The sequence below is a fragment of the Helobdella robusta genome (assembly GCF_000326865.2).
Source record: "Helobdella robusta unplaced genomic scaffold HELROscaffold_8, whole genome shotgun sequence".
In the NCBI taxonomy this organism is placed as follows: Eukaryota; Metazoa; Annelida; class Clitellata; order Rhynchobdellida; family Glossiphoniidae; genus Helobdella; species Helobdella robusta.
In genome coordinates, this window is record NW_008705459.1 from 1,153,329 (window position 1) to 1,171,915 (window position 18,587).

The window sequence follows — 18,587 nt, forward strand, 5'->3', positions numbered from 1 at the left end:
GACTACGAAACTTATGAGAGACATCAAGAGTTTTAGAATCAGGTAAGATAATAGGAGGAATAGTAATTGAGTGTTTAGATTTATTATAACAAATTAATTCAAACTTAGAAGAATTAAGTTTAAGACACATAGAGTCAGACTAAGCGATAATCGAAGAAAGACATAGAGATAAATTATGAAGAACACTATTGAGATTAGATGGAGGAAAAGAAGTATAAATATAAGAATCATCAGCATATAGTTGACTAGAGAAAGAAAAGTTATTAATAATACGAGGTAGTTCAGAAGTATAGAGTATAAATAGAAGAGGGCCAAGGATAGAACCCTGAGGTACCCCGAAATTAAGAGTAGAAGAGTTAGAAGTAGAATTATTGAGAACAACAGAAGAAAAACGATTACAGAAATAAGAAGAAAACCAAGATAGACAAGAATCAGTAATATTAAAAGAAAGATGCAGCAGTCTCAAGAGAATAGTATGGTCAAGAGTATCACAAGCTGAAGAAAAGTCAAGAACAAGAAGAAGAGTAAGATTACTATTGACTTACATGAATGATTTGCACTTAAGTATAAAACTATCCTTATTTTAATTGCTAAAAGTAAAGTATTGAAAATACATTTAAAAAAAATTTATTTAAATATTACTTATTTTATCACTGATTAAATGCAGAATTAACACAGTTTGCTAAAAACAGTCCATTTCATATCCATGGCATACAATATATAGGCAGATTAGTCATGAATTTGATGATTAGCCATTTAGTCGAAGTCGACTTTCGGCCACTTTATTGATCTGTCTTCTCCATGCGTTCCTGTCCTCGACGATTATTTTAAGTTCTGAGATCGTCATTTTGGTGGCCGATGTGATTGAGTCATGAATTTACTCTGGCTTTTATCAATAACTAGAAATTATTAAAATTGAAAGCAGACATTTTCCCATTTTTTATATATACAATGCAAATTCAAGAGACAACATGAAAATTTATGAAATTTGGTTCAGCTTCAGACGATTATATATTCAAAAAAAGGTACTCAAATGTATGATTGTCAGCTATTGTTATTACAGTAACCATGAGCAGTCATACATTTGGTATACAATTATACATTCTCATGAATTTACATATCACGTTTATAACAATAATAAAATAAAACGTAAAGACAAATTAATATGAATGAATGATTGTGATTGATTATCACTATCAAAATATCCATTGCAGAGCAGAGTGAGGGATAACAGTGCAACTTGCAATTTTGGAAATTAGTATCAAAAAAGCCCAACGCAACTGAAACACACCAGCAACGTTAGCAATCAAACATTACAACTTATGTTGCTAGTTTTTTTTAAGCGAAATTCTTATTAAAACTCAACTACGGAAGCTATGACGATAATCGAAAACTAGATGATATTCTAAACATAGATAAAAAGCTAAATGTTTTTTAAAATTAATTTTTCATTGACGTTTTTGGTTCTATGGATCAAGATTTTCAGCAAAAATTTATTTTAACCGAATATATATATATATACATATGAGATTTGCCATATCCATTATATATCCATGGTTCCAGGGCTTTTTGGAACCGCTCTTTTCTATCTGCAGCCACATAAATTCATCAAGATATCGTATCGCACGTACCATTCATTCTTTTAAATTTTTGCTTGGTGCATCGCCACAAATTCTCCACTCCATTTGTGTGCACTTCGTTTACGGCCTGAAATGTAATGGAGTGATTTACGGTTTGGTAGTTTAGACCGGTTACGGTTGTTAATACTGCAGCAGCCCATTGATCTGTCAAAACTGTTGTACCTAAAATTATTAAAATCGAACTATATTTCATAATCAATCAAAATGAATTTTAAAACTTTAAACTTTATGGAACTAACATGTCGCTGTATCAATGACTGCAACGTGGCAGCATCTCGTTTATCTACTTCCACCAGAAAGGCATCCTTTGTTTGTAACTTAGAAACTTCCATGTCTACTTGTTTTTTGTGACGCGGCACCTGGAGTTTCTACACCTCCACGAGTAGCCATCCTCCGTTGTTGTGCTTTCTGCAAACCTTTTTTTATTAAAGGCAAATAAATAAAGTAATATGTTAATGGACTAGATAATGACTTAGTGAGTTAGTGAGGTGATCGATAAGTAAAAACTAGATTGTGTAAATGATAAAGTTTTATTGAGTGCTAGTATGTTTGAGGTTGTGTATGTGATGCCTAACATTTTTAATTGATTGGTGCGAGCAATTGATGGGTGCTCTGGAGGTAATGTTATTTTTTTTATGGCTATTGTGAATGATGAGTTCGAATGATTTATTGAGATTAAGTGACCGATTGGATGGTGTTTGAGTTAGATGATGGGATGATAATGTAGGTATCGTCAGTGTATTTGATGATTTGATTAGAGTTATGAAAAGGGATTATATTTGCCAGTTGCAATCCGCTCAAGATAAAGCTGGTTTCAAAATAGCTAATAAAATTTAATTTTAACAATCAAAAGATGAAAGTTTGTTTTAGCTTTTTTTCTATAGTATACTTAACATTAATTTTTGGCCATGTACATTAATAAAGACAAATGCTTTTACAAAGATGTTCATGTATCGTAACAAATTTTTAATTTTATTTATAGATTTCAAGAACAACATAGCCTTTTTTGTACCATGTAATGCTCATTCATTAAATTTGATCGTTAATGATGCTGGGAAATCATCTTGAGAAGCTGTGGCTTATTTTGGAATGGTGCAAGCCATTTATAACTTTCTTAGTGGATCATTTCGTAGATGGGCAGTTTGAAAAATCATCTTGAAAAAAAAATCTTTCCAAAACCTTTGAGTGCAACAAGATGGGAAAGCAGGATTGAAGCTGTGCGACCTTTACGATACTGTGCTGGAGAAATCTTTGATGCTCCTTTTGAAATCAGCCAGGACCTTATTTTTTATGATCCATCTTCACGTCATGAAACAGAGGTATTAATTTAAAAGATGAAAAACTTTAAATTTTTGCTGTACTGTGATATGGTTCAATATTTTGAACCAAGGAAGCAAAGTTATTCAAAATATTGAAATTGACATTTCTGAAGTCAAACAAATTTTGAACAAAACTCTTAACTTCTTAGAGTTATTTTGCTTAGATGAAGGTTTTGAAAAAGTTTTTTCTGATGCAGAATTAATTGCAGCTGAATTAGATTTGAGTCATCATTTGCATTTGAAGTTTCTATTAGACCAAGGTTTAAAAAATAAATGTTTTCTTATGAGACTCAAGCTAACCCATTATAAATCCAAAAGATAGATTTAAAATAGAATGTTTTAATTGCATTTTGGATAGTGTTATAAATTTTATTGAAGAAGGTTTTAACCGGTTTAATGAACACTGTGATGCTTTTCAACTCCTGTACAATATTGCAAATGTTAAAAAAGATATTTCAAACGAAAGTCTTAGAGAAAAATGTTTAAATCTTTAAAAAATATCAAGCACAAGTACTTCATGGAATTATTAGATAAATTGCTTGCATTGTCTGAATTAATTGAATCAAACGCGTCATCATTAAAAGTACTAGAGTTTATTTTAAGAAACATTAATTTCACTCCAAATGTTTTTATTACTTTGAATTCTGTTAACACAGCTAGTATCAGTTGCATATGGAGATCGTAGTTTTTCAAAACTGAAATTACTTAAAGAATACTTATGATCTACTATGTCACAAAATCGTTAAAAGGATTTTTCTTTAGTTTCCATTGAAAGTGATAGTGCTAAAAATTAAATTTTACTGAATTACTGAAGACTTTGGCATCTGAAAAAAGTATGAAAGTAAACTTCTTTCACTAAGTCTTGTTTAAATATGCCCATTTTTTTAAATGTATTTTGCTTGCTTTTTGTGTTTGTACTGTTTGGATTTAATGTTTTGCAAATATACGATTTTGTTCGTCACTCTTAGTTTTACTTAAGGGTATTTTTTTAATATATTGATACTTTTTAGTTAGGGTGGCAAACTGGGATCTTGCCTCGAGCGGCAAAAAAACTAGTTGAAAAGGTAAACTTTAGATTGATTAATGCCAACAATTCGGTAGAATTTATACAATACTTATATATATATATATATATATATATATATTTATTTATATATCTCGCTTTCGATATTATATATATATAATATATACACAAATTACACTTCATAAAAAGAACGAGCACAGCACTGCTTGAATAATCAAACACGACATGAAATATGCAACACTGCGTGCATGTGTATGTGAGTAACTTGAAGTAGCGAAATATTCTCATGTCGTTGTGTGTATGTGCGAGCGTGCTTGTGTGTGCGTGCGTGCCTGTGGGTGTGTGCGTGCGTGCGATCGCTATTGCAATATTGTTTGTCCGTTCTTTATTTATTTATAAATTCATTTTATATTTTTAAACCAACTGTTCGATTTTAATTAAAAATTCGTCTTTATAAATTATTTTATTTGAAGTTTATTATATATTTTTTATATACTATAATAGTATAATAACATATATGCGAAAACTAATTTTCAATTTAGCTTGTTGTTTTGTATCGGTTTGTTGTCTGTCTCACTGATGGTCTGAAATCTTTTTAGTTATTTTATTTAATAAAACGTCTGATATTTGATCTAATTTAGTGGACAACATATGTAAATTATTGAATAAAAAATATAAATAATTTTCAAAAGGTTTTTTGATTAATTACTAATTTTCATTTAAATTTTTTTGAGTATTATTGTTAATGTTATAATCATTTGCTGATGTGCAAAAACAAAATACTGCAATATATTTAATTTTAATTTAATAAAATAATATTTGTAAAAATATATTATTATAATATACATCAACAAATCAGTGAGTAACAGTGTCAATATAATAAAAAATATAATTATATATAAATAGATATAAAAATATAATATAAATAAATATATTACATAATTGTGGTCCATTATTATTTGTACTTTTATAAAATTATATATGTTTAACTAATTTTAAACTTAAACTAAAGTAGAATCTAAACAAGTGGATGACTGTGTGTAATACTGTAATGTAAACTGTAAAATAAAATGTTTTGAAGGGAATGTATTTAATATCAATATCGTAATAATATCAAAAAAATATAAATAAATATATTACATGGTTTTATATGTGGTCCATTATTATTTGTACTTTTAAACAATTATATATGTTTAACTAACTTTAACAAACTTAAATAATTTAAGTTAAATTTAATTTAACTTAATTTAATTTAATTAACTTAACTTAAATTAATTTAATTTAGGTTAAATTATAATTTAAGTTAAATTAATTAAACTAAAGTAGAATCTAAACAAGTGGATGACTGTAAAATAAAATGTTTTAAATTCTGAGAGGTAAGATTTTGTTTGATTCATAAAATATAAAAAAATGAAATAATAATACTCATAATTTTTTATGATTATTTATAATTTGTTGCCATTTAAGTTGTCTGAAGCACACACACACACACACACACACCACTCACAAATATAAAAAATACAGATAAATAGACAAATATGCACTAACTGTGTATATATCAATCTATAGCAATACTATACTATTATTATTTATATTAGAGAATTTATATAGCGCCCTTTAATATTACTCTGAGGTGCTGATATACGCCACCATATATAATTATATACACACAACATTGTATGAATTCTACCAAATTTATTGAATTGTTGGCAGTCAATAACCCATGTTAGCTTTTTCAATTTATTTACTAAAATTTTCTAGAAACCTTTCAATTTATTTTATTAAATATACAATTAATATCCTAATTCATCCCACATATAAATAAGCCTATTTTCAATTTATTACAAATCATTTTAGAAGCTGTAGATGATTTGTAAAAATTGTGTGGTTATTTATATGTATATATCTGTGTGTGTGTGTGTGTGTTTGTGTGTGTGTGTGAAACAAAACCATATTTTATTTGATTATTATTATTTTATTTTATTATTAGAAAATTAAATTATAATTGAGTTCTACCAATTTAAAGATTATTTGTTCAAATTTTTTTTACTAGTATTTTCTTAAAAAAAATTGTTCAAAAATAAAATTACTATCCAAATAAGGCCTATTTTGACTTTTTCACAAATCATCTTTTAGCTTCTAAGATGATTCGTAAAAAATTGAAAGTAGGCTTATTTTTATATGCAGGATGAATTAGGATAATAATTGTATTTTTAATTTAAACGATACATCATTTTATTTATATACATACAATTTTTATTAAATTTCATCATTACAGTATAATTTATTAATTTTAATTTTTTAATAATAAATTGGAATTCATAATTTAGTTTATTTTATTAATTAAATTTAAAAATTGTTTAACAATATTTATTTTTGTGCTATTGATTTAAAAATAACATATTAAAATTAAAATAAATTAATGGCAAAATTGCAAACATCAGAGTTACAATTTGAAATACAGTTAAAAATATTAGTTTTTTTTATTGAGACATTATTTTTAACATTAACTGTGTTCAAATTACAACACTGATGACAATTTTGCTTACAGTTAAATATATTGTGACTATATACTAGTTTTTGGTTATTGTGACAATGTTTTTAACTTTATTTCAAATTTTAACACTGATGATGGCAATTTTGTGAAAAAAGCTTTTTGTTTTAATTTAAATATTTCAATTTTATTTGTTTTTTTTTAATATTTTTTTTATTAATTTTCATTTTAATAAGTTATGTCTAAATTAATATCAATAAAATGTTTTAAAACATTTTGTTAGTTTAGTTAATAAACTTAATAATTAATTACAATATATCATTAGAAAAAAAGAAATTGTAATTAATAAATAATACCATAGTGATAGAATTTAATGAAAATATATACGTAATGGCCTTATATTTAATTATATGTATGTATACATAACATATATATATTTATATAAGATTATTAGTTTATTTTTCAATAATCGAATGAATCAATCAATCAATCACTAAATTAATCAATTAAGTTTATATATATATAGCCCTTTTTCTAAAAATTCATCTGAGCTCAACTTAAAACTCATAAATAATGTATCATTGACTTATTACTTGTTGAATTATCTGATTATCAATAATTTCAGAATTTTAGCTTAATAGATTAATAGATAGTTACATTCTTGAAGCATGTAGCATGGCAGCTATATTTTTATATTAAGTTAATTGTGAAAAATGACTATTTAATATTTCATTAACATTTATAATTATTATACCTACAAAAATTATTTATGTGGATGAAAGTTGCTGACAAATACAAATCATTTAGAATTTTTTTCAGACAATAAAATAACAAAGCACAAAGTTTATGACCAAAGAGTCAAGCTGTTTAATGAGTTATCATTAAAATGAATAATACATGTGTAGGCTGAACAATAGTTTCAATTTTATATGTTAGATGTTGACTTGTGTTGTTGTAGGAAGGAAGTTATCTAATGTTTAATATGGATTAATCATAGTTGGAAAAATTGTGGGCCTCATTTGGCTTGCCAGGTCATTTTATACCGCCTGCAAAAGTCGTATATAAATCACTTTTACTTCTGAAAAACATTGATCTGTCATTTTCGCCTTTACTATTCCTTATATGAGCTCATTTAAAAATTCTATGTCAATTTTTTCTAATACTTGGATCTACATGCTTTTGTGAACTAACATTTTTTGTGTGAATATAAATAAAACTAAAAAAAATCAGCGCTGAATGATTTCAATATACTTGCTTTAATGAGAGTGCCATAACTTGTCTAATTTCATATCTTGAGAAATTCATAAAATGTTGCCAACGGTTGCAATTATACAACTTGTTTCTGAAATTGATATAAATGAAAATATGCCATTTTATTAAAAGATAACTATTTGGGAACACTGCTTTTATTCAATCAATTAACATCTATAATGGCAATAATCAATATAATGAAATTATTTAAAATAATGATAATGATATATTGAAATCAAAATTATTATAATAATGATAAAATTAATGAAATTAGTAGTCTACTTCGCTCATCATTTTATACAAATGAATACTAATAGAGAATGTTAGTTTAGAAAGGAAAGGTTCATACAATATTTCTATCACAATATATTGATCTCGCAAGGACTCGCAATGATCAACCAAGGACTCGCACATATATTGAATATGATGATGATAAAACCACCAAATAAAAAAAACATTGCAGATGCCGGAAAAGATGGAAGCTCTTTATGACAAGCTATGGCCGCAATAATGGGAACATCATTTTATTTTCACCATAAATCACACGTTAAAAAAAATTGTTAATGAATTAAAATTTAATAAAAGTAAAACTGTTTTAAAATTAAGAATTAAAATATTCTACGAAGCTCGACATCCTAAAGAAGAATGCGCACAACAAGAAAGGATAAGTTCTAAATGATGCATTCAATTAGTATTTCTGTCACAATAAATGGCATACAATGACGATATTGCAGAGTACATGAGACTATTGTTAAATTGGTCAGACCAAGTTAAGTCGATTAATGTCAAATTGAAATACTTAAAAAAGCCTAGCGGCGAAATTTCGAAAGTGTTCATTAATATTTTTAAATGTTTAAAATCGTCAAGTAAATTATTGTGCAAATTAGAATATTTAGATATTTTATATTGTTTGGAGTTAAGGAAGTTCGATTCGTGGCAGACCGTTAGTTCCAATATTTCGATTGTGTTGCCCCGGAGCAATGCGATGTCAGGACGTAATGTCTTGAAGAGACACGACAGTGAGCGGATATCTTTGCAGTTCGTGTCAGCAAATATTGAAACCTCTGGTCCCGCACACGACTTTAGTTTTTTTACGATTATATTCAAAATGTTGTCGTGTCGGGTAGTGTATCTATTCAGTGCCACCATCGAGTTGCAGTTTGACAGAACATACTTGTTGGTTTGCCTTACATTGCAGAGCGGACAAAGGGCAGTTGACGATTTCCCCCATCTAAACAGATTAGCATTCGTGGGGAGCTGTTGGATGAGACTTTTCCTAACTAATTTGAATAGGGTCTCTGGTGGACTTTCAGTGAACTTTGACCAGTAAGCAATTCTAGTCGTGGAAATGTGGTCTTTTATCGATTTCAGAAGCGTCCCTGACAGCGGAGCGACAGCAAATGTTTTAGTTTTGCATTTTCTTGTTGAGTCATTAGCGCTTTGAATGTCGGTTTGATATCCTTTGTGTCCGGTAGCAAGTTGTCAATCTTTGTGTAGCTCACTCCATAAACACTTTAGTTCATCATTGCCGTTTGACTTCAGATAGTTACGGAGTTTCAATCTTAACGATTCGGCAAAGTTTTTGAGTGATCTAACGTTTAGACCTCCTGATTTACTGGAGAGCGACAAGCTTTCTGATAGGCAGCTGCTTATTGGCAATGACAACCATGCTCTAACCGTATCGGTACCAGGTACGTTTCAATCCAGGTTAGCGAAACGTTGTAGGCGCGAAACTCAAATGCAAACTGAGATGGAAGGTAGTATCTTAATATTTTCAATTTTAGTTGTACTGTTGTCATTAATTCAGTGACAGTTGCTAGTATTGTTTTCAGTTTGTTGATCATTTGGCTTTTGGCCTCTGTGTTGTTTCCTTCGTAATCGTACAATTTACCAAGATATACGAAGTGGCTTCCAATGTCAACTTGAGGGATATGTTTGTCATTAATGGATAGCACCGGAGAGAACTGTTCGTAAATACCGTTTCGTTTTCTCATCCCGAATGAAGAACACTTGTCAATCTTCAAAGTCATTCCAGTCGCTGTGCACCATGCCTGATAATAATAATAATAATGCGAACTCTTTTATTTCAAAGCAAGATTAACTATCGATGAATAAAAGGAGACCAAAGAAGATGACCAGCCAACCAAAGAAGAATATGATGCTATCGATGAAGAAAAGGAGACCAAAGAAGATGACCAATAAAGAAACCTGACACCTAATTTCCATCTAAGTTCACTTTGTCAAAGGCGCTTAACCAACAACGAAAACAAAGAAGTAATAAAAACTAGCATCGTAAATAGTGACAAAGAAGAATATGATGCTATCGATGAAGAAAAGGAGACCAAAGAAGATGACCAGCCAATTAACAAACCTGACACCTAATTCGCATCAAAGTTCAATTTTACAACACCAAATTTAATTTTTATAACGTCAAAGTTAATCTTGACAAAGTCAATATTTCCCTATATGTACAGCAAGGAGCACTGACGATGATTCATTCGGAATCGAAATATGGCCTTATTTGCAGCATGAATTCGAAAAATAAGTTTATTTTGAATTTTAATAAACTAAACGTTCACCAAAAAACTTTAGTGAGAAAAATCGAAAAAACGAACTACAAACATGTTAACGCCAAACATTCGGTAGAATTTATAGAATATTGTAAAAATATATATATACATATACATATTTGCTTGTTAAAACACAATTTTCAATCAATCTTTGATTTGCGTCCAGAGACCCAGTTCCCCGGGGTAGGACATTGTTTTCTTTGCCAACAATTTTTTGCGCCAAATTAGATGACAAGTTGTATCCATTTCATTTAAATTTAGAGCTTTTATGTCTTGCTCGATTGTTTGCGACCAGGACTTCTTTGGACGGCCTTTGGAACGTGTGCCTGGTACTTTAACATCTGCAAGAAAAGTTTTGGCACAGTTTCCACTTTGTTTGACATGACCAAACCACCGCAGACGGTATTGCCGGCATTCGTCCTTTCATCATCTAAACCAACACGACGCAGGATTTCGGTAGATTTGATGTGGTCCTTCAGACTAATTCGTTGCATCCATCGGAGCATTTTCATGTCGGTTCGTTCAAGTTGTGGTTCCAGTTTGGTTGTCATTGGTCATGTTTCTGCATCATATAACAAGACCGGACGTATCACAGATTTATAAATTCTTGATCGTAGTGGTGGTGAGATGTCACGCCGCATCAATATCGAGACAATGAGATGCCATTTATTCCAGGCTGCACGTATGCGTGCTCGAACGGCAGTTTCAGCTGTTCCAGTACAATCTAGAACATCCCCTAGATATTGAAACGATGTGACTTTCTCTACCTTAATGGCTCCAAAAACATTGCTTTTTAGAATTTGTTGTTGTGGATTTATGCAAGCAGGACAAACAAAATTGGACCCTTTAGATCAAGTACCAATTATTTCTAAACAACGTTTGTGACACCACTGGTTACACTGCTGACACTTGATTGAATTGTTACCTACACCAGCTTTATAAACTGAACAGGGCTATCGTCCAGTAGCTGTGGATTTGATGGGTTCACCAGTGTTCATTGCTTTGGTTTTGTTGATGTTGACTTTGAATCCATGAGCGACGAGTCTAGTGTTCCAATCTTCAAACATCTGTGCTGCATTCTTCTCAGACGTGGCTGTTAAAACGATATCATCAGCATATATTAGATTCCAAATGTCACAAGTGCATATCGGTTTTGTGATTTCCTCTATCACAGTTATAAATAACAGTGGACTGAGAATCGAGCCTTGGTGAACTCCAACGCCGATGTCAAATGCATGTGTTTCCAACCGTTGTACTGACGAAAGTTTTAGTATTCGTATACATTTCCATCACAAGTCAAACAAGATATTCTGGAATGAGTTGTCGACTGCATGATTGCTTCACGGGGAACTCGATCAAATGCTTTTTCAAGGTCTACAAAAATGTGTGATAGTTGTTGATGCTTTGCGAGGTACTTCTCTTGCAGTTGCCAAAGGATGTGGATTGCATCAATTGTTGATTTCCTTGCTAGAAAACCAAATTGATAATTTCTGATTGAGATGCACGACGTTAATATTCTCTCAATGATTTTCTCGACAATTTTCAGGGAGTGTTCTAACAGACGTATACTCCGATGTGGTGAACAGTTCAATGGATTACCGTTGCCTTTGTATAACGGAACTGTCATGCTATATTCCATTCAGTCGGTATTGAGCAATTTCTCCACACTTCACTGCAAAGTTGTAGTAACATTCGGATACCTGCAGCACCTGATGCTTTGATTATGTCATTTGTGAGTGCAGAGGGTCTTGCTGCTTTTCCATCTTTCGTAGCTTTCAGAGCTTCTGTAAGCTCCTCTACAGTGATATCTGGAATCGGACCTTCGATTGGTGGAGCGTCAAAGTTGACATTGATGGGATTTGTTTCATTTAACAGACGGTTGAAGTATTCTCTGCACTGTAGCTTGATCTCATTTTGTTCAAGAACCATCTCATTTTTGTCGTTTTTGATACATGAGGCATCACTTATGTCTTACTTCGTACGCTTTGCTTGTTTTGCTATACGATACAGAAATTTTATTTGTTCACCTTTGCTTTTAGTGAGCCACTCTCTGCACTGATCTGTCCGAGCCAGTGCGACTTTTGCATAGTTGTTCTTCTCACGAAAAATTTTATGGTCATCAACAGACTTTGATTTTTGCCATTGCTTATATGCACCTTTCTATTCAGCAATTGCATTTTGTACACTGTCATTTCACCACCAAGTGTCCCGTTCATGCTGACGTTTTGTGCCAGTTTTCCCACAAACTGTAGTTGCAGCGTTTATCAAAACGGTTTTGTATGTACTCCAATTTGTAGTGGCTTGCCATTGGTGGTTTAACTGTTTGGCGACGGTGGTCTAACTGTGTGGCGACAATCTGTTGAAATTTTTTTCGATAAGTTTTGCATTTCAGCTTCCACGTTTTGATTCTCCGAGGCATTTGTTTAGACTTATGTTGTGACAGTTTGACAACCAGGTCTGCCATAAGCAGTCTATTTTGGGCGACACATGGTTCGCCAGGTATAACTTTGACATTTTTGAATAGCCTTCGTTCTTGTTGCTTGACAGCGAAGAAATCAATTTGCGTGGCTGATGGTCCACTTTTGTATGTTATGAGATGTTCCAACCTTTTTCTAAAATATGTGTTCAGTAAACAAAACCCGTGACTTTCAGCAAACTCAAGAATGCGGTTGCCATCTTCATTCCGTTCTCTATAGCCAAAACCGCCATGTACGTTGTCAAAACCATCTGTTTTCTCTCCAACGTGGCCATTGAGATCGCTTCCAATCAGGATTGTTTCAGATTTTGGTTCAGTTGAGATGGTGTCAGAGAACGCAGCCCAGAGCCCAGAAGTCATTTTTCATCTCTTCTGATTCGCCTGTCTGTGGTGCGTATGCAGAAAAAAATAATCTTAGTTTGCTTTTCTAGGCGAAGCTTGATCCACATAAGACGTGAATTAATCCTTTTAATACCCAGTACTTCTTGGGCTAGCGGTTCTTTGACAACAATCCTAACACCATTTTTGGCCGTCTTTTGACCATTCCAGAATAGTTTAGTTTAAAGCACAATTTTAAGCAAATATATTTGACAATAAAATAGGGTTTTTTAAACTTATTTAAACAAAAATTAAAAATCAACGTACGCAGTGGCGTAGCCTAAAATTTGTTGTTTGAGAAGCTTAAATTCGTAAGTTTTTTTGCTTATCACTTATTTTTAACATACTTAGCTTCTAAAACCTGTGATTTTGGCACATTTTATATTTACCTAATGTTGTGTTGAAACATTTTCATTTCGGATTTTTATTAATTTTAATAGAGATTTTGTTTAATTTAGCCTTATCTTTACGCAATTTTTTATTTATATTTTTTATTTTTTCAGATCCAAAACTTTTTCTTTCCCGCGCATTTGAATGCATGTTAAACTAACGTAGTAAGGAAATTTAAATAAAATAATCAGTTTAAGCATTTTAAGCAAACATTGCATTGTAAGCAGCACATTCACGTTGTTTGACGAATAAGTACGTAGCCATGTTTATTAATCACATTTTATATATTGTTTATTTAACTTCCAAAAGTAGGTGCAATATACCTAAACATGTCGTAAGACAATAGAAAAAAACTTCGTGGTCATTCTGTCATTCAATAAGCGGTTAATAAAATAATAAATAAATAAAAGAGCAAAAATATGCCCGAAATCCGTTTTTTTAATGCTTATATTTTTAATCATGTTAATGTATAAGCTTTCACTTCAACAAATATTTAAACGTGCAGCATTATTAATAAAATAATAAATAAATAAAAGAGCAAAAATAGGCCCGAAATCCGTTTTTTTAATGCTTATATTTTTAATCATGTTAATGTATAAGCTTTCACTTCAACAAATATTTAAACGTGCAGCATCCTTTTTTGTACATTTTGTGAAATTTTTAATTTTGAAATGTTTACAATTATAAATAATAAAAGTAAAAAATATTGATCACTACAAATAAAAACCTCGTTGACGCAGTAAAAACGGTAAAAATATGTGTGCAAATTATGTGTTGGCAAAGTATATAAGAAGGTTACTAATAAAGTTTAAAAATTAGTTTAATGCCTAACATAAAAAAATGTAAGGAGAATTAAAAAGAAAATTTAAAAATCGCTTTAAAGGATGCGTAGCAAGTAGGAGATAGGCTAATTTTCAAATAAATTATTAATAATTAAATTGAAGCGTAAGAAGTTTATAGATGTTTTCAGTTGCATGGTGTTAAATAAAAAGTAAAAATTGCTCACAGTGTTATTCACACATTTTGGACAAACTCAAACAAGGAATATTAAAAGCACGCAATCATGCCAAGTTCTCGTCACTATATGAAAACTAAATTTATTCCGTCACCGTTAATAACTATTAGAGATACACCGAATGTTTGGCCTAATGTTTTCTTTAATAACTTCAATAGTTTTTCATTCTTAATTTTTTTTCAAAATTGCAAGTTTTTTGGTATTTTGCCATCAGCTTCGATCAAATAATGTATCAACTATTTGGCCACTTGGTCTCCGGCAAAATTAAAAATTAATTACGGCGCATCGCTCATAAGAAATTAACTTATAACCTATATATCGAAATAGGTCCCATTTTTTCATATTTTACATTTTCATATTTCTAATTTTCTAATTACAACGTCATAATTTCATTTCTTGTACTTTTCATTAAATTTCTTGATTTTAATGTTTAAATTATAATTCAATTTTTGATATTTTGTAAAACCAGGCTCTGATGATGACTGTATGTCGAAACAACGTTGTAAGCCTAGGATGACACATAATGATAATAAATATGAATTAAAACAGCTTCGTGTTGTCGAAATCCTTATTAAAAAGTTAATTAATGCAAAATTATAAATAAATTATGAGAGAGAGTGTGTTCTCTATATTATATATATATATATATATATATATGAAAAATAGAGAGAACACACTCTCTCTCATGTGTTCGTGGTGTGTCTGTGTATTAAAAAGCTGCACAAAAAAATTAATAGCTTGCAATCACGCGAAACATTTATCGTATACTGACGCACACTTCATGCATCGTTTCATGCAATTAACGCGTATGTGTATATGTACATCATTTCATACATGTATAGATATATATACATATTGTGTGTGTTTGTATACATATTTATTTTTATTTAAATATGCATCGAACAGACCATACTATATAATATAAATATTTATATATTTATGTATTGTTATATTATATTAGATATTTATATATTCATAACTTTTAATAATTTTTTTCTATGACACGGAAATTTGTGAAAATTCTCTTTTAAAATTTCATTTGGTCAACAATATTTTTCAGCCATTTATTTAACCATTTTTCAGCCAATATTTAAAGCCATCATCAGAACCTAAATTGGTAAACTCTTAGCGCTCCACACTTATGTTGTTTACATAGAATAATATTAAAATTTGACTCCGCCCTTCATTAATATTCATGACCAACCGAAGCGCTTCATTTTTTTCAATTTGTAAATTTTTAACCGAAGCGCTTCATTTTTTTCTATTTGTAATTTTATATTTTAATATCATTTTTTTTTATTTTTTAAAAATGTTACAAACATGAGAACTAATTGTAATTTTATTTGCACATTATATTTTCATATAAAAAAGAAAACAGAAGTATCTAATAATAATCAATAGTAAATGAAAAAATAGAAAAAAGTTTCAAAATTTTAAACCGTGTCGTATAAGTTCCAGGGCTTTTTAGAATCGCTCTTTTTTTTTATCTCCGATGGTGCACAGCCACATAAATTCATCAAGGTATGATTGTATGTGAGCATCGCACGTACCATTCATTTTTTTAAATTTTTGTTTGGCGCATCGCCACAAATTCTCCACTTCATTTGTGTGCACTCCGTTTACGGCCCGAAATGTAATAAAGTGATTTACGGTTTGGTGGTTAAGACCGGTTACGGTTGTTATCCTGTTATAAGCAGCCCATTGACCCGTCCAAACTGTTTTACCTAAAATTATTAAAATCGAACTTAAATTTTATAACCAATCAAAATGAATTTTAAAACATTAAACTTTATGGAACCAACCAGGCAGAACATGTTGCTGTATCAATGACAACAACGTGGCAGCAACTCGTCTATTTATATTTACCAGAAAGGCATCCTTTGTTTGCGTATTGATAACCCAGCCCTAACTGGGCGTGCATTCTGGTTTCTCGATCTTTTTGCAGATGAGATGCAGCTTTCATCTATCTGAACAATGTGTCCGGGCCACCTATTTGTGCAGGGTTATCACGAGCCCAGTCCATACATAAATCCCGATGTAAATTGAACCAGTCAGGCAATGTGTTCCCGACGTTCAAATCTAAAAGCCCCGCAACCATAGCCTGGCTAACGTCATTCATAGACCAGAAAATCCTTACCTGTTTATATTTAAAACAATTCGCATCATAATTTTTAAACAAATAAAATTTTTTATAAACAATGAAAAAAAATCTTACTAAAATACAATTTGTCAGCGAAATTTGGCTACGGCTGTAGAAACTTCCATGCCTAATTGTTTTTGTGGCGCGGCACCTGGAGTTTTTACACCTCCACAAGTAGCCATCCGCCGTTGTTGTGCTTTCTGAGAAAACTGTAAAGCATGCAAGGCAATAGTATAAAATGATAACGAAAAATAGTTAACTGAGAAAAAATGTTTAAGCATGAAAAGTATGTAAACCTCATGTCTGCAAGACAGCGCCATGTCATCGTGGCCGCTATCAAACCGTGCTGTTTTGCCCACCTTACATCATCTTCTGTGTTTAATATACAACCTATCAGTTCAACCATTTTTATTCCTTCCACTGAGGAGTAAACAGCCATTTTTAACGTAAATAACTAATAAATTTTTTTTAATGAAAAATATAAATAAATGCAATTGAAGAATAGAAGAGGAAGTAGCAAAAGGAAAAGGAAAGAATAATTTCGTTTTTATACTAAAGCTCTTTCATGTAAGAGATTCCACAGCTTAACTATTACATTTAAATTTAATCCATATTTTATTTATATTTAATCTATATCTTAATATATGACCTTATTTTATTTGGCATCAAAATTATTAATAGACATTTTTAAATATAATTTTTTAAATTATTTGTTTAATAATTTATTACAATAAATAGAAACGCTTCAGTTGGTCATGAATATTAATGAAGGGCGGAGTCAAATTTAAAGATTTCAATATTATTCTATGTAAACAATATAAGTGCTAAGAGTTTACTTTAAAGTTTATGAAAAAGTTATAAGTTGACAACTGAAACATTTTGATTAAACTAACACATTTTAGCTAAGTTATTAGTTTTTCCTGTTAAACTTTGCAGGAAACTACAAAAATAGCTAAACTATTAGTTGGCCAAAATTTATTTAATCTATGCCTGTCATTGGAAATTAGATTGGATGTGATGCTAACATCCTTTGTTGAATGTTAATTTTTGTATTTTTACGTCAATAAAAACAGCTTATGCCATTTTGAGATTTGCGAAGTTTGTGTTTTTATATATTACTGCTATGTTACAACCGAAAATTAGAATTTTATTAGTTGTAAATTGAGTGTGTTGAACTCAAATTACATTTGATGACGTCATTCTACTCGGGCATTTTAAGACGTCGAGTTAGTGAAGTTGTAGTAATCCTGATATATGTTATATATACAGTGTTTATATACAGGGCTACAGTGTTTTTTAATATTAAACGTCAATATGAAGGAATACTAATAAGCTTTAACCAACAAAGCTACCTTTCCTCCTTATTCTTATTTAAAAATTATAAAATCCCATCCCATGATTATTAGAATCTTTGTAGAAAAATCAAAAAGACAAACTGCAAGTAAATTAATGTGAAAAATTCTCTAAAATGTATAAAATACTATATATGTATATATATACGTTTGTTTGAATAATAATAATAATCTGCTTGATAAGAAAACTATAATATAATACAAAATAAAAATGAACAAGTCCCATTTAAATGTAAACATGATCCTCAAAGAACTGCCGCATTCTATTATTTAATATTAGCTTTTTCAAACTTCTCTGCACAGAAAAAATCAAATGAAGCTCAGCTGAAGGCCAAATAATCAAATGTTTTAACAGCATGCTTTTTTATTATTTATTGAAATGTCTGTGATTAAAATTTGGAGTTTTCAGCTGAAATATATGTTCGACTATTGTTTTTATAGGCAAACAATTGTACAATTTTTTTACGAGCACGCATTTTATAGTCACGCTACGTATATTTATACACTAGCGCACATTAATGCGTTCATTTGTACGTGT

General features: G+C 30.3%; 2 protein-coding genes across 2 annotated transcripts in view; one reads left to right on the top strand and one right to left on the bottom strand.

The window, feature by feature from the left end:
* The window catches only part of HELRODRAFT_165414 (hypothetical protein), a gene marked incomplete at both ends in the record, with an annotated part of 3,390 nt that extends 2,131 nt beyond the window's left edge, over positions 1–1,259 (top strand). Inside the window, 2 exons of the mRNA XM_009031998.1 lie at positions 409–524; positions 1,215–1,259. Of these exons, the coding sequence (XP_009030246.1) occupies positions 409–524; positions 1,215–1,259 (161 nt within the window). The remainder of the gene's footprint in view (positions 1–408; positions 525–1,214) is intronic.
* Positions 1,260–16,021: 14,762 nt separating this feature from the next.
* Positions 16,022–17,136, bottom strand: HELRODRAFT_165415 (hypothetical protein; the record flags this gene model as incomplete). Its single annotated transcript, XM_009031999.1, has 4 exons — positions 16,022–16,281; positions 16,547–16,694; positions 16,817–16,906; positions 17,062–17,136. The coding sequence occupies 4 exons, from the start codon at positions 17,134–17,136 to the stop codon at positions 16,022–16,024; spliced, it is 573 nt and encodes a 190-aa protein (XP_009030247.1).
* Positions 17,137–18,587: the final 1,451 nt, after the last annotated feature.